The 22,501-nt window shown below is 50.3% G+C and overlaps 2 protein-coding genes across 2 annotated transcripts; one reads left to right on the forward strand and one right to left on the reverse strand.

The window, feature by feature from the left end:
* Nucleotides 1–1,836: 1,836 nt before the first annotated feature.
* Nucleotides 1,837–12,222, forward strand: DPEP1 (dipeptidase 1). The gene is made up of 10 exons (XM_072980446.2): nucleotides 1,837–1,985; nucleotides 5,818–5,950; nucleotides 6,511–6,643; nucleotides 7,443–7,593; nucleotides 8,806–8,875; nucleotides 9,671–9,847; nucleotides 10,125–10,209; nucleotides 10,311–10,386; nucleotides 11,147–11,282; nucleotides 11,614–12,222. Exons 1-10 carry the CDS (start codon nucleotides 1,864–1,866, stop codon nucleotides 11,782–11,784), a joined length of 1,254 nt encoding a protein of 417 aa, XP_072836547.2. The 5' UTR covers nucleotides 1,837–1,863; the 3' UTR covers nucleotides 11,785–12,222.
* A 2,145-nt stretch (nucleotides 12,223–14,367) lies between these two features.
* On the reverse strand, nucleotides 14,368–22,347 carry CHMP1A (charged multivesicular body protein 1A). Its single transcript, XM_020788249.3, has 7 exons — nucleotides 22,218–22,347; nucleotides 20,320–20,339; nucleotides 18,692–18,769; nucleotides 17,642–17,788; nucleotides 16,791–16,919; nucleotides 15,937–16,124; nucleotides 14,368–15,714 (listed from the first exon to the last, which is right to left on the reverse strand). The coding sequence occupies exons 1-7, from the start codon at nucleotides 22,222–22,224 to the stop codon at nucleotides 15,693–15,695; spliced, it is 591 nt and encodes a 196-aa protein (XP_020643908.1). The 5' UTR covers nucleotides 22,225–22,347; the 3' UTR covers nucleotides 14,368–15,692.
* Between the last annotated feature and the right edge of the window lie 154 nt (nucleotides 22,348–22,501).

Below are 22,501 nucleotides of genomic sequence, written 5' to 3' on the forward strand. Positions count from 1 at the left end.
TGAGAGGAGGCTGGCCAAGGCCTGCAGCAAAGTGCAATGCGTGGATCCTTGGCGAGTTGTCCTTTCCTCATTAGCGACACAGCCTCACAACGACCCTGCGGAGTCAAGCTTCCTCCTTGAGTATCCTGGCTTGGCAGGGACAAGAAAGCGAATCGACTAAGCCCTTGTTTATCTGGATGGAGTGAAAATCAGCTTGTTTTGAGTTAGTTAAAATATTAGCCAAGCAAGTGGGCGGGAAGGAACACTCTGGAGCCTGCAGAAGGAGATCAACAAACTGACCTGTGCTGATCTTCACGTCTGGCTGGGAGAACCACAAAGGTGCGGCACCTGGCAAATAGGAATGGCATGTGTAACATATATGCTCACAACAAAGGAGCCGTAACCATGCAAAATCATTAGAGGAGAGAATGATTAATGCATGTAGCTGCAGTTTTCATCTATATAAACAGTGTAGAAAAGCCATTCGGAGAGGCACTGATTTGGACTTCTTTGTCCCATGTGTCTCCATTCTGCACAGATTAAAGCATTTGCTTTTAGTCAGTGTGTTCTTTTTCTCTCCCCTCTTTAGGCAAGTTTGGATTTTTGCCTCCCAGAGGTAGCAAACTTGCAAAATTTTGCAACCTCTCTCTCTCTCTCTCTCTCTCTCTCTCTCTCTCCCTCTCCTTTCCTCCCTCCCTCCCTCCCTCCCTCCCTCCCTCCCTCCGTCCGTCCGTCCGTCCATCCATCTATCTATCTATCTATCTATCTATCTATCTATCTATCTATCTATCTATCTATCTATCTATCTATCTAATCTATCTAATCTATCTAATCTATCTAATCTATCTATCTATCTATCTATCTATCTATCTATCTATCTATCTATCTATCTATCTATCTATCTATCTATCACCCCAATAGTGCACAGCACTATTCTGGGCAGTGTACATATATAAAAACAACAAAGTAACACAAGCAAAATGAAATATGCTACCACCACAGCAACAAAACCCAGCAGTGCTGAGTCTCAGAGAGGCCCTACTAGGGCAAGAGTTCAAGAGAGGGTGCCTTCGAAGGTCTCTGGAAAGAGATCCCTCTTCAGCAGCTTCTTAAAACTAGGGAGGGAGGGAAGGAAGGGACCAGGTGTAGTTCCACTAGGAGGCAATTCCCCAGAGTCGGCCGGACCCCTTGCTGAGGATCTTCTGGCCTCCTTCGGCATTGCCACCTGGAGGAGCACAGCCTGAGAGAGGACTAACCCTTTGGTGAGGCTATACCACATGGACCCCTAGGAATGGAGAAGGGACATCAGCTTCTGGAACCCTGCTCTTCTCCTCTGTTTCGGTATCCGTTGTCATCCTGTTCAACCCACGTATGTAATAGGTTGTGCTCCAGAAGAGGAACTTTTCAAAGCCCCTCTTCTGCCTGAAAGGAGCCAAGAAAGATGGTGGGGTTTCACAAAGGTTTCTCTCCCGCTGACCAAAGCAGAAGAGCCAGCCAGGATGGTCAGGATGAAAAGTGGAAGGACAGGATGGGGCAGTCACTTCAGGGCATCCCTCCGCGGTCGGGTGCTGGGTTCCAGGTGCCCTCCTTGCCTTCTTTTGGGCCTCTGAGTCATAAAAGTCAGGGTGACCCACAGCTTGCAGAGATTCTTCCGTAGCTCCTCCCAAGCAATTTTTATGGCTTTGGGGTGGCTTTTACACCCAGGATCGAGTGCCTGCTTGGCTGTGCCAGCTACAGAAATCAAAGGAAGGGCAGTCGCTCTCCAACACCTCCAGATAGTGTAGTTCCACTGAGGTCAAGAATCCCAGGTGCTAAAGCTCGGGATCCTCAAAGGTGTGTCTGTGAAAGAGTAGGCAGCTGGGTCCAGTCGACCACCCCCCGAGAATGCTCCCACCCGCACTGCTGCTGGCGGCTTCCCTGCTGGCCTCCCACCCTTTGCTCTGTTATGGAGTTGATTATCGGCAGGAGGCAGAGAGGATCATGACCGAGACACCTGTGATAGATGGGTGAGGCCAGCCTTTTCTTCCTATGCCTTTCTCGTGGGGTACAAAGGGGGTGGGAAGCCTAGCCCCTTCCCCAGGGGTTTGGGTGGGTGGTGCGAAGCTTGGGAAAACTTGCGTTTGTTTTAGTGACCGAGGTTCAGAAGATTAGACTCTTCATCACCATCACCGTAGTGAAATCAACTACCGTATTTTTCCATTTATAAGACGACCCAATGCATAAGGTGACTAACTCCAAATTAGAAAATGTGGAGCTTAGCAAAAGCCACGGAGCTCAATGGCTTAGCAAAAGGAAGGGAAAAGCAGGGCTCCCTTTGATTGCTGCTTCTCCCTACCTTTCGCAAAGCCACGGGGCTTAGCAAAAAGGAAGGGAGAAGCGCCAATTTGCAAAAGGCAAGGAAAAGCGGCTGTCAAAGGGATCACCACTTTCCCCTGCCTTTTGCGAAGCCCCATGGCTCTGCTTCCTATGCTGCCTTCTGTGTATAAAACGACCCTCAATTTTGTCTCTAATTGTTTTAGGAAAAAGTGTTGTTTTATACATGGAAAAATACGGTACTTCCTATTGTCTGTTTCGTTTTAAGCTGTTGATTAGGAGGAATGTTGGCCACGTAGAACTGTAACCAACGGTTTTAAATTAGCAACAGTTTTGTACTCCACCCAAAGACACAACCACTACAAAGAAGTGTGTTTATCCACTCAAAATTCTTTATGGTTTCTCTCAGAAGCTGGTACTCTGGCTGAAAAACAGAAAACAGGCAGGTCTTTCAATCAGAAGGAAGGAAGGAAAGAAGGAAGGAAGGAAGGAAGGAAGGAAGGAAGGAAGGAAGGAAAGAAGGAAAGAAAGAAAATGCCCTAGAGAAGGGCCAAAAAAGTGCTATATTTACAAAAATAGAATGTCTACATGCACATATAGATGCATGTGCAGAAATAACTAGATAATTTGAACAGAAATAGACTAGAACTCACCATTAATGGAGATGCCAATCCTTTTGTTTAAAATCTGGTCTATTTGGCAAAAATCTGGCCTGTCGAAAAGAGATTATCAAATAGAGGAGAGATCTCTGTAACCTAGGATCTGTGGCTATGATGGATCTGAAACTAAGGGGTGACGGACCAAGAAAGAGACCTGGGGGGGGCAGGATGGCAGAGTCAGAGAGACTGTCGACTCGGTGCCAAGCGGTGGTGAGAAATGTAAGTTGGGTGTCGGGCATGGTGAGGGAAAGAATGAGAAATGAAAGAACTAGGGAGTCGTAATTTCACCATCTGTACGCAAAGCAATGGTGCCCTATTGGAACGAAAGTCAAGCAGTCGTGTTTCTGAGGCCCACATTTTGCAGAATTTCCCAACATGTGTGACCTAAAAAAGAGCCTAAGAATCAACTGGCCAAGTCCTCTTCCCGAGCAGGAAATCCACACCCAAACCTTTAGTTCCAGGCGATTCTGAAACCGCCAAGCCTGGAAGGGATCTGCAGATTATTAACCAACCAACCAACCACCCCCAGGCACTCAGGGCTTTCTTATCAAGGAAACAATGGCTTCAGTAATCATTAGCAAAGGCAGGGTGATTGACCTGCCTGTCATCCTGCTGGGAGACCCTAGGAGGAGAAAAGTCAGCGGCCAGCCAGCTTGCCTTGAGCGAGGGCCAGGGCTCCCTGGGAGGGGGCGCTTTGCCTTAGGATTTGAGATTTCTTGGACTGAGAACATATTATTAAAGAGTATATTAGGGTCGGTTAATGGAGCTTCATGACCTGAGTGTCTTTTCCCTCTGGAAAGAATCCAGGTGGGTGCTTTAAAGACATGGCCCGGGTGATGGTGTGGGCATTTAGGCCGGAGCAATCTGGACCTTGTGTACAGGTCTGAAGGCAACCCAGACAGCGCTAGCACAAACTGGACGAGGTTCTCCCAGCGAAAAAGGAGCAACAGGGATCTGATCCCATTGGGATCCCTGCTCCCGTCTCCAGAGGAGAGAACATTTCTTCTGGACTACAGCACCCAAAATCCCCCATCCAGCATGGTTGGCAGTGGATTCCTGGACCTGTAGTCCCAAAAGCAAAATGTCCTGAACTTTGCATCAAGACTAATACCAGAAGCAGGGAGATAGGGTTGTTTGTTCCCCTCGGCCATCCGCATTGAACTGGGAATGCCACTGGACTGGATGGGATTTTTCTCAAGGAACTTTTTAAAAAAATGCAGTGAGCCACCCTCAGGCAAGCAATTAGACAATAAAATGGCAATTGCAGCAGCCAGGAAAGCCCTCAAGGCATTCCCGGGTAAAAGAGCAGAGGAATAAATGAGGATAAAAGACATTGCAGTGTTTATGTTTGCAGGAGCCATAAAAACGAGAGACTTTAGCCCGGCAGGACTCTCCTCTGGTTTTATGGGAGAGGGACCCAGGCGCTCCAGAGCTAAACATCCTGCAACTGGGCAGCCAATAGCTTTGCACACTAACTTCAAACCTTGCACCGCCACCCCTGCGCCCCACTCATTTGCCATCTCCTCTGTACGAAACCAAGGACCAACGAACCGCTCAGACAGGACGCTTGGCTATGGCTGCCACTGAGGAAGAAATCCAGGGAGCCTCAGGAATGTTAATCGGCAGCTTTGCTTCTTTTTTTATTTGTCCCTTGAGTTTTTGAATTAGGAGACAAACAATTACCCAAACACTCATGCTTTCATCCAACAATGAAAACTTGCTGCAGGACGTTTACAATTACAGGGATGGGAATGAGCAGCAGTTCCGGCTGTGGGCCCCTCTTCTTCACTTTGATGAGTGGAGCAAGACCTACCCGGTGCCCTCTAAAAAGGGCTGGGCTACAACCCCCATCATCCCCAGCCAATGCTGTGCTGATTTGGGGTGATGGGAATTGCAGTTGCAGGGGGCTGCTGTATCTTCTTCCTTCAGGGCAGGCACACACAGGAAGGACAACAGGATAGTGACGATACAACAGGCGGGTCCGCTCTCTTCTGCAGTTTGCGTTGCAGAGAAAGACCACACGCGTGTGTGTCCTGGTCCAGAGCAGTCTGGTGGTGCCCGCAAAGGCCTCTGGGAGTTGAATTTCCACAAGCTCTGGAGGGGCTGCATGTTCCTCGCACATTTCTCAGGCAAGAAACATCTGGCTTTCAGTCAGAGTTAGATCTGGCACTTACAGGCTTTTGAAAGATTTGTAACAAAACCCTGCCACAAAGGGCTATAAATCCAGAGGCACGCTTTACATTTGCTAGAGCCTCTGGTCTTCTGCAGTAGCTCTTTGTGCACATCATGTGTGAATGCCTTTGGCCCCTAAAAAAAAAAAAACTCCTAATGCAACACCAGAGAGAGCTCGCTTCCTGTTATTAATCAGAGCAAGGGTCTCACGGGGATTTCTTTCAACCTGTGAATGTGCCACGTGTGGCCATCAACAGCAGACATTTATCTGGACGTTCACTGGCTTCTTATTGGTGATTAAACAGACAGCCTTTTATTGTTGCACCTCTGGATTTTTTTTCCCTTGCTCTTTTTTTTTTTGGCTTGGATTTTCCCTCCTCTTCTTCCTTCTCCTTTTCGCTATCCATAACTTTTGGAAAATAAACAAACAAACAAACCCATTTCTAAAAGGCAGCGGGCATAAGATCTGTACGCGCCCCCCTGCACCTGACAGAGCTAACCAACCATCACCATCCTTGTAGAACGGCAGAGCTGGAAGGGACCCTGTGGGGTCATCCAGTCGAGCCCCTCTCAGGGAGGCCCCGTGGGGGAATCGAACTCCCAACCTCTGCCTCCCCAGCCAGAGGCCTCCACCCCTGCCATCTCAGAGGAAGTGGACCCACCTTATGGAGTTTTATCCTCTCTCCCTCTCCAGGCACAATGACCTGCCGTGGCAGCTGCTGAGCAAATTCAACAACCAGCTCTCTTTGGAGAAAGCCAACCTGACTCAGCTGCAAGACACCCACACCAACATCCCCAAACTACGCCTCGGACACGTCGGAGCCCAGGTGAGGAACGGGGTTTTTAAAAAAAACAGGAGCCAGGTGTACAGAGGAACACCCGTAGGGGTGAAATGCACATTTTCCTGGAAGCTTTTAGTTCATTGCAGATGTTTCACAAGCTTCCAAATCTGAGAGGCTCGTTTTCCAACAAAGGCTTCCCGTTCATAAAATAAAATTAAAACCTTCTGCTGTTTTCCATCCAGTGTGCCATGGACAGAGAATGACCTGATCAGAGGAGGGAGGAGGGTGTTACTTGAAACTCCACGGCACACCCACTTCGGTCCCACAAGAACCACACAGCTTTTTCTGTCTCTACTTTCCATGCCAAACTTTATGGGGGAGAAGGGGAAGAGGGAGGAAAGCCACAATCTTGGTTCTCCCCTCTGCACAAATTAGCCTCCCCCCCCACCCCACCCCCTCCATCCTGTCTGCTGGTATCGCACGCACGGGGTCCCTGCAGTTTGCCGATTCTGCAGCTTTAGGGCTTCAGCAGCCGAGAAAAGGCCTGGGTCTTTCTGGTCTTGATCTGAGAGGCTTCTGGTTTGCTTCCCTCTCTCCTCACTCAGTTCTGGGCCGCCTACGTGCCCTGCGAGACACAGGGTCAAGATGCCGTCAGGCGGACCCTGGAGCAGATCGACGTCATCCACCGAATGTGCCTCCTCTACCCGGACACCTTCCAGTGCGTCACTGACAGCGCAGGTAAGAGAGGTCTGCAGAGCTGGGAAAGCCACACTGAAGCCAAAGCCAAATCCTGCGAGGTACGGGCTCTGCTCCGTTCAGGCCTCCTCGTGAGTACTATGTCCAGTTCTGGACAGGGCCCTTCAAGAAGGATGCTGACAAACAGGAACAAGTTCGGGGTGCGGGGGAAACAAGGATGGTGAGGAGGCTGGAAAGCAAGCCCTAGGAGAACAGAGTGAAAGAACTGGGCATGTTTAGCCTGGAGAAAAGAAGGCAGAGCGGAGAGACGAGAGCGCTTTTCCAATACTTGAAAGGCGGGGCAGGATCTGTTCACAATCGTCCCAGAGTGCAGGGCACGCCATGATGGGCTCAAGCGACAGGAAGGCAGATTTCAGAGGAATATCAGGAAAAACTTTCCTAACTGTTAGAGCAGTACGACAACGGAACCCATGACTTGGGGGGGGGGTTTGTGTGCGCTCCAACGCTGGAGGCGTTGAAGGGAAAACTGGACAGCCCTCTGTCGGATCTGCTTTGACTTGGATTCCTGCCTAGAGCAAGGGGTGGGACTCCACGAGGCCCCTTCCAAGTCCAGAACTCTAGAAGTCTAGGATTGCCATCCCCAGGAGAAGAATCCCTCTGTCCATCGTGAACTGGATCCAGCAATAACTTTGATAAAGAGACATGTTCCCTGGGTCCCTTTGAATGACAGAAACACACACACACCCCACACACCCCCAGCTAGTGGGGCTGGGGGGAGCTGTATCACTTTTCTGTGCGCCTTCCTGATAGGAACTCATGAGAGATGCTCCCCCCCCCACAGGTATTAAGGACGCCTTCCGCGCTGGGCGGGTAGCCAGCCTCATTGGCGTGGAGGGCGGGCACTCGCTGGACAGCAGCCTGGCCGTCCTGCGCACCTTCTACCAGCTGGGCGTGCGCTACATGACCCTGACGCACAGCTGCAACACTCCTTGGTAAGCGCTCGGTTTGTGCTGTCCCTCACCAGAGCTCCTTCCCAGATTGTGCCTCCAGTGTCAGGGTTAAGCCCTGAGGCATTAAGAATCGGCTGGTTGCATTCCCTTCACATGTGAAGCTTGTATGTGAGGAACTGTGTGCTCTGGCCTCTCTTCCGCTCAATTGAGATGTCATCGTCCTGCGTTAAAGGGAAGAATCTAATTAACCTCATTGGGGAAGGGGACACATCCACAATTATCAAGGCAAGATGGGAGCAGAATATGGGAGGCTGCCTGGAGACATCCAGGGGTCTTCTTGCCCTCCAGAAATGCACAGGAAACTCCTTACTCCATGACTCAAATTCAGCAATAATTCATTACAAATCCATTGATTCTGCCCCTTGTTAAAATTACTGGAAGGGAAGCTCCATTTTTGTATCTGAAGATATTTGGTATCTCTGTGTGACTGCTTTATATTATGGTGCGCTGTGGAACTCTGCAGGAAATCGTGGGACATTAAAAACGAATAGAATCACAGGAGGGGCTGATGTAAAGAAGAGAGTGAAATTGCACACACACGTTCAATCCTGTGTCAAGCACCAGGAAGACACTTGTGGTTTAAGCAACAGGACAGGGGTTGCGGTTAATCCTGCCAGTACAGACTCATTATTTCGGGTAACAGTTTTGGGGCATAACAGAATGATCAGAACTATGAACACTGGATTTTGAAATTTGTTATTTCACCCATTCAACAGCAACAGTCATTGTTTAGTTCTTAGTTCTCATTAGCTTGCTTCTAGAATATTGGAAACAACGCTTGGAAATCATGACTGGAAATAACCCATTAAAATTGTTGGTACTGAATTTGACATTTCTTATTCTGGGTGTTCACAGAGCAACAGCACTTGTTTTTCAATGCTGGTTAATAATTTTAACAATCAACAAACCAAATATCAATTAACAAATACCTATTGATTTTAATTGGTCATTAGTCCTTTTTAGTATTTTTAAATGATATCTTTAATGTAATTTGTTACAGATCTATTAAAACTTAATGGACTATTTTGTATAAATACTGTTCAATTAACTCACTGAAACCATTTCATGTTTTCACGCTGGGTAGCAGGCATTATATTAGCATCATCCCCAAGCTTTGTTCCATGGAACAGGGAGGCAAAAACCTGCAGGGCCCTTTAGTCGCTCACCTGATGCATATGGTGCTTTTTTCCGCAGGGCTGATAACTGGCTAGTTGACACGGCAACAGAAAAGCCCATTCACAATGGCCTGAGTGAATTTGGGAAGGTGAGTGGGAACTCTCTGGGGAGTTTGGAGAAGGCAAAAGAGAGAGGCAGTTCTGTTACCGTCCAGAGAGGAAGTGTGTGTGTGTGTGTGTGTGTGTGTGTGTGTGCGTGTGTGGAGAAATATTGATACAGAAACATAGGAAATCCGCCATGCCCTCTGGTTAGGCCATGGGTCCCATTCTGAACCTTTGTCACCATTTCTGACCAGCCTCTTCAGGGTTTCAGACAAGGTTCTTCCCATCTGTGACTGAAGGTCTCCCTGGTAGTCACCATAAAACGCTAACCAGCCTTGCTTGATTTCTGAAATCAAGTAAGATCAGATGTGTTCAGAATAATACAGTGGTCAACTTTCCAAGAATAACACAGGAGAGGTTCAAAAGATCCTTCTGCTCAAGTTGAAATGACTGGTAGTGGAGCATCTGCCATGGTTTAATGAGCCCTTTTCAAGCTGGATTAATTAGGCATAGGAAGAACGAGATGGTGACCCTTGTTCCTAAAAAGTGACCGCTAGTCAATGAATGCCACCCAAAAAGCCAGCCAATGCTGGGGTCGGAAAGAGAGTATGATTATAATCCTATAGGCAACTGCTGGAACAAAATCCCTTAAATTTAGAGGGACTTACTTCTAAGTAAACCTTTGTAGGATTGCACTGCTGATGAGAACAAGGCTTGAACTATAAATTGGTAAATCCCAGACTGTAAAACTGAAGGAAACATGGAAGCAAAGAGTCCTTCATACTCAAGGAGGTGACACGCCAACACCCCGCCAACACCCCCGATATATCTGCCTCTCACAGCGTGTGGTCAAGGAGATGAACCGCCTGGGCATGATGGTGGATCTGGCTCACGTCTCTGTGGGTACGATGAACGATGCTCTGGATGTCTCGGAGGCACCCGTGGTGTTCAGCCACTCCTCTGCCTATGCAGTGTGTGCACATCGGCGCAACGTCCCCGATGATGTCCTCCTCCGAGTGGTAAGTGGGGCCAAGGCAGGGCCAGGCGTGGAACCAAGAATATGACCAGCATCTTATTAATTGCCCGCAAGGCACTCCTGTGGCTTATGAAATTCCATGTACACGTGCATAAATTAACATTCATGGGAACGTCATGAAATTTAGTAGACTTTTGCCAACATGCTCCTAAAAGTATCTGAAATCATCCTTTAATATGTTTCTTTCAATGAGTTGGACGTGATGGTGACTTTGAAGGCTTCTTCCAACTCAACCCTTTTATGATTCAACTCTTCTATAGAAGCAAACGGGGAGCCTTGTGATGGTGAACTTCTACACGGACTACGTCACGTGTGCCTCTAAAGCCAGCCTGACCGATGTGGCAGGTGAGTCAGGCCAAGGCAGGTGGGGAGGGTGAGAGGAAGAAGGGGTCAGAGGAGGCAAAAAAAGAGGGGCTGACCTTCTCCTCGTCTCCCCTGGCTGACAGACCACCTGGACCACGTAAAGCGCATTGTTGGGGCAGAAGCCGTTGGTTTTGGAGGCGACTATGACGGTGTGACCAGGTACCAGACGGAAGATGCTGGCGGGGGGCGGGGGGGATTGTGGTGTATGGTGCAAAGAAAAGCTCTGGGAAGCTGTCAGGGAGACCTAGACTGGGTCAGTCCAAATATCTCCTTTCTGGTTCAAGGCTCAACAGAGCAGCTACTACTCAATTGTCACCCTCAGGGTTAACAGGACCGGAAAGAGAGTTAAGGTAACCACCTGAGAGAATCCTCACCCCATGGCAGAGCTAGCGTGCAGGTTTGCATGGTGGACAAAGCAGAAAAGCAAAGCAGAATGTGCTGCTCATATACCTCCCCGTAACCCTTAAAGCACTCTCTGGGCGCTTTACAATTCACTTATGCTGGACGCAGGCTACACATTGCCCCCCCCCCAGCAAGCTGGGTCCTTAATTTACCAACCTTGGAAGGATGGAAGACGGAGTCAACTTTGAGCCGGCTACCTGAACTGGTCAGGATTGCACTCAGAGCAGAGTCTTGATTGCAGTTCTACAGTTCAACCATAGAGTAGACTATGTCTAGATGGGCGGCATATAAATACAATAAATAAATAAATAAATAAATAAATAAATAAATAAATAAAACCACGGTGGCCACAAAGCCCGTCAAGACAAGAACTCAGAAGACTTGGGTTCACATTCTCTCCAGAAGCCCTTGGGCCCATTATGCACCCTCCCATGGAGGCCAAAAGGGTTTTCCTTGGGGGGGGACCTCAACCCTGCCATCTCTTCCCTTTGCCCCGTCACTCTGTGGCTCCGTGCAGGTTACCCGTGGGCTTGGAAGATGTCTCTGGATACCCCGCCTTGGTTGCAGAGCTGCTGAGGAGGAACTGGACGGAGGGAGAGGTGAAGGGAGCCTTGGCCAACAACCTGCTGAGGGTCCTGGAGAAAGTGGAGCAGGTGGGGACCCCTCAGGCCAAGAAGCGTTCTAACCTCCAGTGGGTCGGAGGGAGGAAGCGGGGAGCGCTGCTGTGGAAGCCGAGGGCCTTTCCCCCCCAGAAGGGCCACAGCCTGGCTCCATCCTCAAGTGACGAACGGGACGTGAGCCCCAAGTACTGAATCGGGCCATCAGGGTGGAGGAGGCGGCCCACCCCCTTGGCGGCCTCCCCTTCCACCCTCTGCCCTAGCAGCACCTTACGCCGTGGGGTGACTCCTGGTGGGCGGGGGAGGCTTCTTTCCGTGCCCCTGCCTCTGACTTGCTAGACCGACAAGGGTCACTCTTGGGTCCTAGGTGCGGGATGCCCAGGCAGCCGTTGCCCCCGATGACACGCCCATCGAGCTTAAGCAGGTGGAAGGAGCATGCCGAACCAACTATGGGTATCCCAACGGTGGGAGCCATCCTGGACTGCCACCTGCCACGATGGCCTTCGGCCTCTTCCTCTTCCTCTCCCTCCTCTCATAGAAGACGGAGCAGGGCCTCCTCCTTCCTTGCAGCTGACCTCCAGGAGCCCGGCTGGGCAGCTTGGATGGACAGGAGGGGAGGCGCCTGCTGCCTGAGCGAGTCCCTTTGGAGCTCATTCCACCCCTCACGTCACTGTGCAACCTCGGCCAAGGCTCTTTGATCAGAAACTTGGCTGGATGGGTTAAGGAAAACACTTCTCTTCAGTCAGAAATCTGCAGAAACGCTTCCAGCACCTCTTCCCTCTTTCGGGCCCCACTTGGCTCTTCTCGTTTGCAAAAATTCACCCCTTAACATCTTCCTCCCTCGGTCCGTTCCTGCCTGTCTCCACCTGCTGGTACTTTGTCTATCCCTTCTGCTTTGCTTTCTGCATACATAGTGCGTTGCACTAATGGGAAAATGTATAAATCTAACAAATAAATAAAATAATAAGTACATTTATGGACCATGCACATTTATAGCACGTCCCGAAGCTTGAGTGCCGTAAATTTTGCCTGTAGTAGTTCAAAAGGAGGACCGGCTCCCTTGCCATGGAAATGCATTCATAAGAGCAAGGCGGTGTGCAGAACTGTCGGGGCTTCACGCCATCAGGTCTGCTCCAAAATCCTTTTGCAGGAGCAGAAAGGATTGGCAAGGTTCGGGCCATTTCAGAGAAGGGAGAAGCTTCCAGGCTAAAAAGCTTACCAGGGCAAGAAAATGGGGCTCTGCCCCTCAGGGATGCTCTCCCAGGACCAATCCCAAATTCTAAACCCAGGTCTCTGCGGCTTAAAGGCCAGCATCCTCCCTCAGCGAGAGGCACCCAAGCCGTGCTCTGTGACTCTCTCCTGGGGAGCAGGTGAGCCACGGGCATTGATGCACAGCCCACGGCGGCGCTAGAGGGCTCCTGCCTTCCGGTTTCGCAGCTTTCATCCAAGCCCTCCTCGTTAGCCAATTAATTAACTAATCAAATAGCTCGTTAGCAGCTTCCGCTGGCATTTCAAGAACAGCCTGGTCTTTGATGCGGAGGCAGCAGAAGCACCTGCACAAACAGACCTGGAAAAGGAATCAGCTTCCGATTATGTTTGCCGGCGGGCTGGTGACAAGTACGGCAGCTCCGTTGCCTGGGAGTGAATCCGCCCCGGCACAGAAGGTGGCACACCTGCTCTCGGTGGCCAGCCTTCCCTCCTTGGTCCTACCTGGCTCTCTGCAGAAGAAGAGGCAGGCACAGATTCCTCCCTCCCTCCTGCTCTGGGGAGGGAAGGAAAAGAAAACATACAAAATACCGAAGCCTACCATCTCCTAGGCAGCAGATGTCACAGCCCCTCACAAAAAGGGGCTCAGTGAGGGGTGTAACTACAGATGGGCACGGACTGCCATTTCATCGGTTGGTGCCAGTTATCAGCCAAACAGGTGTTTGGGGCTTGGCAGCCCCACCTCCTCCAGCAGACGCTGCTTCTGAGTGGGAGCCTGCTGGAGGAGGCAGGGCTGCAAACACCTGTTTGGCCACTAAACAAAGTGGCACAAACCAGCAAACCAGCTGTCCATGCCCAACTCTAGTGATAACTTTTCCCTCCCAAGTCCCAGGACAAAAGTCCCCTCTCTGAACCAGACTGGCCATCTCTAAGCTGTCGTTTTTGCATGCTGTCAAGTTGGAACAGACTTCCAGCACCCCAACAGGGCTTCCAAAGTAATATTTAAAGAGATATTTAAGGAGTGACTTTACCAGTCCCACATCCCCAGTGAGGTCCCGTGGCTGAGCAGGGATTTGAACCCAGGCCTCCCGAGTCCCAGTCCATCACTCTATCCTCTACATGCAGTAGCTTAGATACCTAGTGTGGTGTAGAGTCTACACCACACTAGGTATCTAAGCGACAGCATGTAATTTTGACTTACCCTGACTTTTCCTGACCATGTGCTAAGAGAGGTCCCGGCGTAAGACTTTCTTGACAGGTTTGTGCACCAACATCCAGGATGGCAGCTGTGTCTGCATCCCTGTATTACACACGGGCCTTTTTTTTTTTTTTTTTTTTGGTGCTAAACTGTGTCTGAAGTTGGAGCAACCACCACAGCAGCAGTGGCTGCCTTCCTCAGGGAGAGAGAGTCCTCTAGTGACAAAACCTTTTATAGCAAAATGCCACAACTTGTGGAATGAGTAGGAAAGAAGAGGCACCAGGGGAGCGACTGAACGGGGAGCCCTTCAAATAATGATTTGAAAGCTGGCTCATGATAAGCAGCAGGTGCCATTCGGCCCCATGCATGAGAGCCCCGGCGTGGTCTTTCTCAGCATTTGAGGCTTGGGGAGTGCAGACATGTCACACAGGGCCAGCATGACTGAAACTCTCACCGCACAGAAGCATCTCCACCCATTTAGCAGGCACATTTGAGGAAAGGGTGCATCTCCAAGGTTAAGACCCAGCATCGGGCCCCTCTCCCCCAAGGCAAAACTCGTCAGCAGCAAGAATGGGGAAATCCTAAAGGAAGCAGGCTCCATTCTGGAGGCTAGGCTCTTCTCCTTTCGGATTTCAAGGGAACAAGGCCAGCCCTCGTACTGCCAAGGCAAGGCAGTCCGCTCACCACCTCATCAGATCCAAGGGGACACTACGTGGCTAAGGATTTCCAGACAGTGTTTCTTTATTTAAAACAGCATCAAAGAACCGACAGCATTCACTTTCTTTTTTTAAAAAAAAAGGACAAAGGCAACAGAACACATCTTTACCCCAAGAGAGAGTCGTTCCATCGAAGACTTGCTGACAAGTGTCATTCCAATGTGCCCTCCACCCCACCTCTCTCTCTTCCAGAGCAAAAAGTGCATCTTGGAAGAGCTGTGCTTGCAGTGGCCGAGGGCCAGACCCTCAGCAGAAGGGGAAAATGAGTGGGAGACTGAGCGCTTTTTGAAACACCAGAAGCACACAGAGAGAGAGAGAGAGAGAGAGGAAAAAACCCTGCCTGCTGTCACAAGCTCTGCCTTGGTTCTTTTGCAGCAGGCCTGGGCGTGAAAACAGAAGGGTCCCTTCCTCCTTTAGGTCCTCCATCAGTGAATGGGCAAAGTCTCTTCAACTCGGCTGGTTACACCCAGAGCATCAGAATCTCACGGCGTAACAAAGCAGCAGCAAAAGGGTCCCTCAGAGAAAACAGGCTGCATCTCTCAAGACCAGGAGGGGGAGGGGGGAGGAGGAAAAGGGCAAGCATAATCTGCAGGTAAGGTTTCTTCCATCCGGACATCTTAGCAAGTGTGGGACAGGAAGGGAGCGGAGAAAACAGTAAAAGAATGTTGCTTTCAAAGGTCACTTGATGATGCAGAAATCCACAACAGGGGACCCAGATAATGGAGGAAGGAGGACACGACCATCCTTCTGCTGTGCAAGGAGGCAAGCCCACCTCACCCAATTCCAACTGGCTTCATTTCCACAAGTCATCCCGCAAAACAACCTCCACCAACCCAGTACCCTGCAGCTGTGCCAGAACTCAACTCCCATAACCCCGCAGCCAATGACTGGAGGGCACCAGGTTGGGGGAGATGACCCTAAAGCAACCCCAAACCAAGGCCAACAACGGATACAATGAGAAGTCCTACCCCCGCCACCTCACTTGACACATGTGGGTTCCCAGTAAGGGTCCCGCTCCTCTTAGGTATGCAAACCCCCCAAGGTTTCCCACCCCCAGTGCTGAACCCTCCCAAAAAAGGCTCATGCACAGATGTTTGCCGCAGTCTCAGCTTCTTGAAAGAGTGGATCCCATCACTCTTCAAGGAGGTGAACATCCACTGCTGATAACAGCAGGCGGGGGGGGGAGAGCCAAAGAACCCGTCTTGCCGCTGGCCGCAGAACAGGAGACTTCGGGGTGGGGGTGGGGAGCCAGGGGCCTCTAACAGGAACCCCACAAATCATAGGTGAACAAGGCAGAAGCAACAGTCCATCAACGGAGAGGAGGGGCTAATTCCGAAGGGCAGCCAACCTGGAAAAGAAAGGGCAAGAGAGGTTTTAAAAACAAAAGCAAAGGAAGGTGCAGGCAAAGTAATCAATCAGTTAATTGTGCTTGCAATGCAGACAAAGAGATTGTGGTTGCTTTAATGTGATAATTTGCTTCTTTTAAGCCACCACTTGGAGTGTCTTTATTGGGAGAAAAATGAAATATTAAAAAAGCACGCTGCTGCAGGCATTTGGAGAACCAACCCACCTTCGGGATAGCTGATCCTCCTGGGAACGCGTAGAGCTCTCGCCCACGGCCGAGGCCCCCTCGGGCAGCTGGTTCAACTGGTCCATGATCTCCAGGCCGTTCTCCTCGGCAATCTGTACAATCAGGCTGTCTACTTGCTCTTGCGGGGTGGTCAACGTCATGGCTGAGCTCATGGAATCCTCCATGACCTGCAGGGACCAAAAAAGGCAGGCCCTCAGCCAACATGATACGAGAAGAGGCAGCCAATCCTGCTTCATCGCAAGGAAGACCGCTGTGAAGCCCCCTCCTCTCCCCCACTTTCTGCTGGATTGGCCCAAAGGCTCTGCTTCTGCCCCCTTCGTGGCATGGAGGCCAGAAAAAAACTGAAAAAAACCAAAGGTTTCTGTTCCCAGCTTGCCTCAATGGCCCACAGGATCCCAAAGGCAAGGGAGGGGCTGGGAAAAAACCAAACCACTGTGGCAAATTCAGCACTTCTCACCTTTGATCTGCCACATATTTTTGGGTGCTGACTCCCATAGTCACGGACCACTGGCTAGGCCAGCTGAGGCTTTTGGAAACTCAAAACATCTGGGACGGCAGAAGTGGAGCACTGGCGGGCTAGCAGTGCAAGCCAATCCCCGTGGACTCCTCTTGGCCAAGAAACAGCTCCATCACCATGCCTCTGACTCCCCCGGTCCGAGAATGCAGAATCCAACACTTGAATTTTGACCTATTTCCACCCTATCTGGCAAGCCAGGGCACGAGAAGCCAGCCCAGAGCTGAAGGGGGCCAGGGGGCTGGTAGGAGAAAGCCAGGGTCCTGCCCCGCAGAATCGGACAAGAGCTGCCTCCCGGGTCCCTCCTTCCCACGCTTACCGAAGTGTGCACGTCTAAATTCTGGACCTGCTGCTCAAACTTGTCCATCACAGCAGAGACCTTCTGGAGGTCCATCGAGTTCAAGGCTTTGTCCAGGGCCTTTGTCACCTGGGCCATGTTCTTCGTGACCTGCAGCAGAGAAGTCAAAACACACAACAAACAAAAAAGTTTGTCCTCGTTCTCCCTGTACTTTGGAAGCAGGAGCAAAGTGGGCCTTCCCCATTGAACCCGAGGCTCATATTTGAAGAGACCTGGAACCTGGGCCACATGGCTCGGGTTCAAGGCCTCTTCCAAGATTGGCCTCAGGTCCCTGGGGAGGGCAGAGAAAAGCCTGGGGGGGGGGTCAGAGAAAGAGCAGAGCTTGGATGGAGTGGCCTTTTTGAACCACCAACTCCAGAGTTGTAATTTTAAAAAAAGCAACTTTTCCAAGCTCCAAGGAGGTGGCGTCTACTAGGGGTGGAGCAAAATAAAGGAAGCTCTTCTCTAGGGAGCGCTCAGCGCGGTGCTGAACACGGCCCTCCTGGCTGCACAAGGAGACTGGTAGCCCAAGGATCCAGACGGGGTCAGGACTGCAGGGCTGGAATCCATGGGGACCCGCAGAGGTCAGAGACTGAATCCCCAGCTGAGGACAGAAGGCCACGTGTGGAGTGGGGGAAGCAGGGACGGGAGGGAGGAAAGAAGGCCGTGGTGCAACACCGGCCAAGACAAGCCAGCACGAATGAGCTTGCCCCAGGACTCAGAGGGGGGAAAGTTCAATTAAGTAGGCACTGTCATGTTGTACTTTTCCTAGAAGAAAAATGACTAAACAAAGGCTCTTATGCTTTGGGTACACCTTGAGAAGCCTTCCTTACCCCCTTCATGGTCACGGCAGTTTGGACTTTGGAGGCCACCGCATCGACCCGGGAAGCCATGCGGAGCCAGTTCAAGCCTTCGTTCTTCTTCCGGATGGCATTCTCTGCGTAGACGCGGGCGCACTCCACATTCTTTTGCTGGAGAGCCTGGAAGACCAGGAAGGAGAGAAAGGGAAGGTCAGGGGGATCCCGCAGGCACCTCGACCCCGACCGCACCCCAGCTGCCCATCGGACGCCTCCTACAACTTCTCCACCAACACAGCGCACATCTGCGGCCTGCCTCCGCACCCTGCCTGGAGCCTTTTCCAGGCATTTACAAACATGCTCCTACTAAGGGGGAGCATGTCTTTCCCATGAGTCTCTTAGGATTATTATAACAACAGACAGCATCCAGAATATCGAGAGCTTTCAACACCATTGGTTATGGAGACAGAAGACAAGAGAAGGCAGAGAAAAGGAACTCCTGGAAAAAAGAACACAGGGACAGACAAGCGTGCAAGGTGGAGCTAGGCTGTATCAGAAATGAGCAGGACTGAGCAAGTGTCAAGGGCCAAAGCCTGACCTCCTGTAGGCGGTACCAGTTCCCGAGGCCCATTTGCAGTTTTGTAAGCTCCCTTTTTGAAAGTGGGGGTAAGAGGACAAGGGATGGCAGACTGGTCAGGACCAAAGGCTTCCAGAAGTGGGAAGCTTCACACTTTTTTAAACAGGGGACCATTCAAGGAGGCCCACAGGCTGCAAACACAGGTGTGGTGTCCCCACAGGTGAGGCGTGCTTTTCATGTCTCCCTTAGAGGAGGAATCAGGGTAGGGACTGGCTATGGGAAAAGGCGAGGTTGTTCCAAGCGCAGAGCGCAGTAGAACGGTGGTAAAACAGGAGTAAAGAAGCAGGGCCCAAAGGCCAAACACCCCAAAACAGATACACTTGCACGGAGCAGAGGGAAGGGAAAAGCAAAGGGCCGAAAGAGACAAAGGATGTGGCTGCAGGCCTTCCAGACGAGAGGGGCACTCAGCCTTCTTAAGACATCCGACGGGCCATGCTAAGTCCCATCACCTTCTTCACTTTGGCTTGCTCTGTTTTAGAGTCCTTTTCGGCTTTCTTGGCAAGCTTCTCCAACTGCTTGGCTGTAAACTGAAAAGAGAAAGAGAGGCTCAGCAGGAACACAGGCAGAAAGCAGGCCGACTGCTCAACACGTGCACTGCCTGCAACCCCCAATTGTTCCGCCTTAACAGAAGGGAAAGTAAGGTGCTCTGTTTGATGGCATATAATCTAATTACCACAGAGGAGCCGGTATCCCAATCAGGCCACTAAAAAGACCCAGAAAGAACAGCGCCACGTACAGCGCTCCTCCCATTTAAGGTTCACTTCGCAACAAAAATTCTATTGCCAGCAGGGTCTCAAAACCCAAAGGAGGAGGAGACAACCACAGGGCAGAACTCTGTACATTTTGGGCTGTGTTGCTCTTCAAGAAGTAGAGCAAGGAGGAGCAACTCTCGTAAGCTTTCCCCAGCAGCAGTCCATGGCCCAGAAACATTTCCTTCCCAAAATAAAATGAAATAAAGTCTGGAAGTGCCCAGATACCCTTTGTTTTGATCCAAAGATCCACATCCAATCCATGTAAAAGAATAAATAATTATTAAAAGAACAGACATTCCTGGGAGTCTGCAGGAGCTACTCAGACATTTTTTGGGCACAGTCAGCACTGGCCACCTCAGGTTTGCAGACTGCACTTTGCTCACCCCTGCTGAAAAGCCAAAGAGGTTCCAGAACGGCAAACCAAAATTATAAAGAGCGGAGCCCATCTCTTGGGAGAAAAAGGTAATAATATCTAGGGCGGTTTAGCTTAGGAAAAATGGACAGCAAGGGGAAGTATCAAAGAAGTCTATAAAATTATGTATGGTGAGGCAGAAGCACACGAGGCGAAGGGGTTTCCCTACGTTTGCTAATACTAGAAGCCGGTGGGATCATCCAACAGGTGTGGACCGCACACAAACAGAAGGAAGGACAGCTTTACAAAAGGCATAGCTAAACTCTGGAACTCACTATCACAAGATGAGGTGATGGCCATCAGTGTTAAGATGCCTTTAAAAGACAAATCCATGGGGAAGAAATCTGTCAATGAGTATAGTCAAAATGCTGTTTATTATTTCTGACACCAGAGACGTAACAGTTCTGAATGGTGACTACTCAGGAGCAGGAGCCCACAAGGGCAAACAGGACGCTAAACTATGCAGGCCTTTGGTCTGATCTGGCATAGTCCCTCTATGATGAAAATCAGAGGCAGAAGCACCTCTCACCTCCCTATTTTAGGCTGTCATTCTCAAGCAACTTTGTAGGTCAATTCTCAGCTCGTGTGTATGCTTCAAGATCATATATTGTATTCTGAGATCTTGTGTGCTGGCAGGAACAACAGGCTGGCAGTACTTCAGGAGATCAATCAACACTGGACATGTGATGGGTCGCGTTAGGGAAGGCAGATCCGACCCCGGAAAACCTCCAGCCCTTGTCACGCTCCCAAATAAAGCCACAGACTAGGATCTGGCTAAGCCACAAAACAGGCACGAACTGACAACCCCCAACTTGAGCTCATTAAGAGGAAAAGTGTACCTTATGTTACTATAAGAAAACAAAACATTCAGATCTGACAAGGCGGATCATGTTGTAGTATGGGCAACACTCACCTTTAACTGGAAAAGTGTATCTGTGAAGAGAAAGATGGAGAGAGTTGGAAGGTTTCAAGGACAGAAAATATCTCAGGAGGAAGAAGATTCGTTCGTATCACTTTTAAGGCACACACATCAAAAGCATATCTCTGACCTTCTCAGAAACCATTTACACAAGACTGTCCGAATACAATGCAACAAACTGTGCCAAGTGTATCAAAGCTTTATGTTGAAAGCAACAAGTATGAAATATAATTTGCCATGTACAGGGAACTGGTTCATTAAACGTTTATATATCTTACAAAAAAAATCACAATATCTTTCTGGTTCTCAAATTCTTGACAGTAACGATGTCATCTTGAAAACCTAACTCTTTTCTGTCAGGGCTTTTAAACAGCTTCACATTAATCAAGAGCCCAAAACTTTGAGACAGAAAATGGAAATAAAATGTCAAGCCTTGCAACTGAATGCCAGTTAGTTGGTCTGCAAAGTGTCTCAACAGTTTCTCCCTCAAGTAAGTTAACACTCTGGTTTTGTCAACAGCCATTGTTGTGTTCTGCCTCTCAGCTCCCAGGAAGTAGAATCGCTGGCTTGAGATCACTGCTTGACCTCCCAGTGATGGTTCCACCCAGGTAAGTGTGTCACCTGCTTGGCAAGCAGGAAACAGGAAGTGACACGGGACAACTGACGAAAAGTCATTAAAAGCTGTTTAAAGTTCACTTTTGAAGAATGGGCAGCCTCATGTTTATCTGGCCCATAAACATGATTCCCTGGAGAGGACAGGCAGACTTCCTAAAACTACGCCTCCTGGCCAATACAGCCTTGACCCCAAAAGACAAGAGAACAGTCCTCCCAACACAATGCCATTCTTTGGGTCATCTCATGGCATCCATGGGACTGGAATGGGTCAGAAGAGCAACAACCAAACCCTTGTCATAAGTGCAGCAACTACAAATCAAAAGTCACTCAGTCCACGCTGCCTATTGCCTCTGAACAACGCCTCAGAAGTTTGCAAATATCTATAAGCCTATAAATAAATGCAGTTGGCTGCAAGCACAGAGTAACTAAAGACATGATGGCAGGTCATGTGGAGGAGTACCTAGAGCCTGGAAATGTCAGTGCCTGGACTACAACTCCCAAAACCCCCAGTCGGCACAGCTGTGATTGTGCCCTAGGTTAGGCGCTCAGCCTCCTCCTTAGCTGTGGGAAAGAAACAACCTTCCCTCCAGCAGAACTCCCTCCATTGCTGCTCTGTCCCCCCTAAGCTAAGTCAGGGCTGCCATCTTCCTTGTTTAGGAGGGTGCCTGGGTGGGAAACCTCACAGCTCCCCGCTGCCCAGATTGTCGGAGCCTGTGAGGTGAGTTTGAATAAAAGCAGGAGCCCTTGGGGACAGGAATGACTCTCGAGGGGAGGATGAGAGAGGAAGGACAGAGCGGGGCCTCTCCCCAAGCTTTGGCTAAGCAACATCACAGAAGCCACCCCCAAATTACTCTGATCCCTGTGCCCCCCAGTCTCTCTCTCTCTCTCTCTCTCTCTCTCTCTCTCACACACACACACACACACACACATACACACACACACAAACACACATATACACATACATACACACAGGGCTTTTTAGGAGCCAGAACTGGCCATGCTGGCTGGGGCAAGTAAAACAAAAGTAACTTTTCCAAGCTCAGTGCACCGAGACCCACAGCTCCTCTTGGGGACCGGGGTTTGTGTGTTCAGGTCATGCCCGGATGAGACCCCCCACACACACACACCCTATCTATTGCTCCTCTGGACCCCCCCCCCTTTCCCTTAAGGGAAAGGCTCCCACTGCCCACCCAGGGAGACCCCCAACCCCTTCCCAGACTGGACGTGACGTCACCGAAGCCCTCCCCCCCCCACCCACCTCCGAGGGACAAACTCACCGTCCATCCTGGCTTGACTCCACTCTGTCGATCCCCTGTTTCCAGCACTTCCGGGCTCTGACCCAATTGACTTCCGGTTTCCTCGCCTCAGCCTCTTCCGGGTTTCCTCTCGCGATATTTTACCCGAGGCCACCGCCCATCACTGCCGTCGGTCTCGCCGGCCGACGAGCCTCTCTCGCGCATGCGTGGAGGGGGGAAACGCCGCACGGAGAGGCGCTGTGGGGCGTCACGTGTCCGCCCTGGGAAAAAAATGGCGACGGGTGGGCGTTGCTATGGCAATAAAT

The sequence above is a fragment of the Pogona vitticeps genome, chromosome 10 (genome assembly GCF_051106095.1).
Source record: "Pogona vitticeps strain Pit_001003342236 chromosome 10, PviZW2.1, whole genome shotgun sequence".
NCBI lineage: Eukaryota > Metazoa > Chordata > Lepidosauria > Squamata > Agamidae > Pogona > Pogona vitticeps.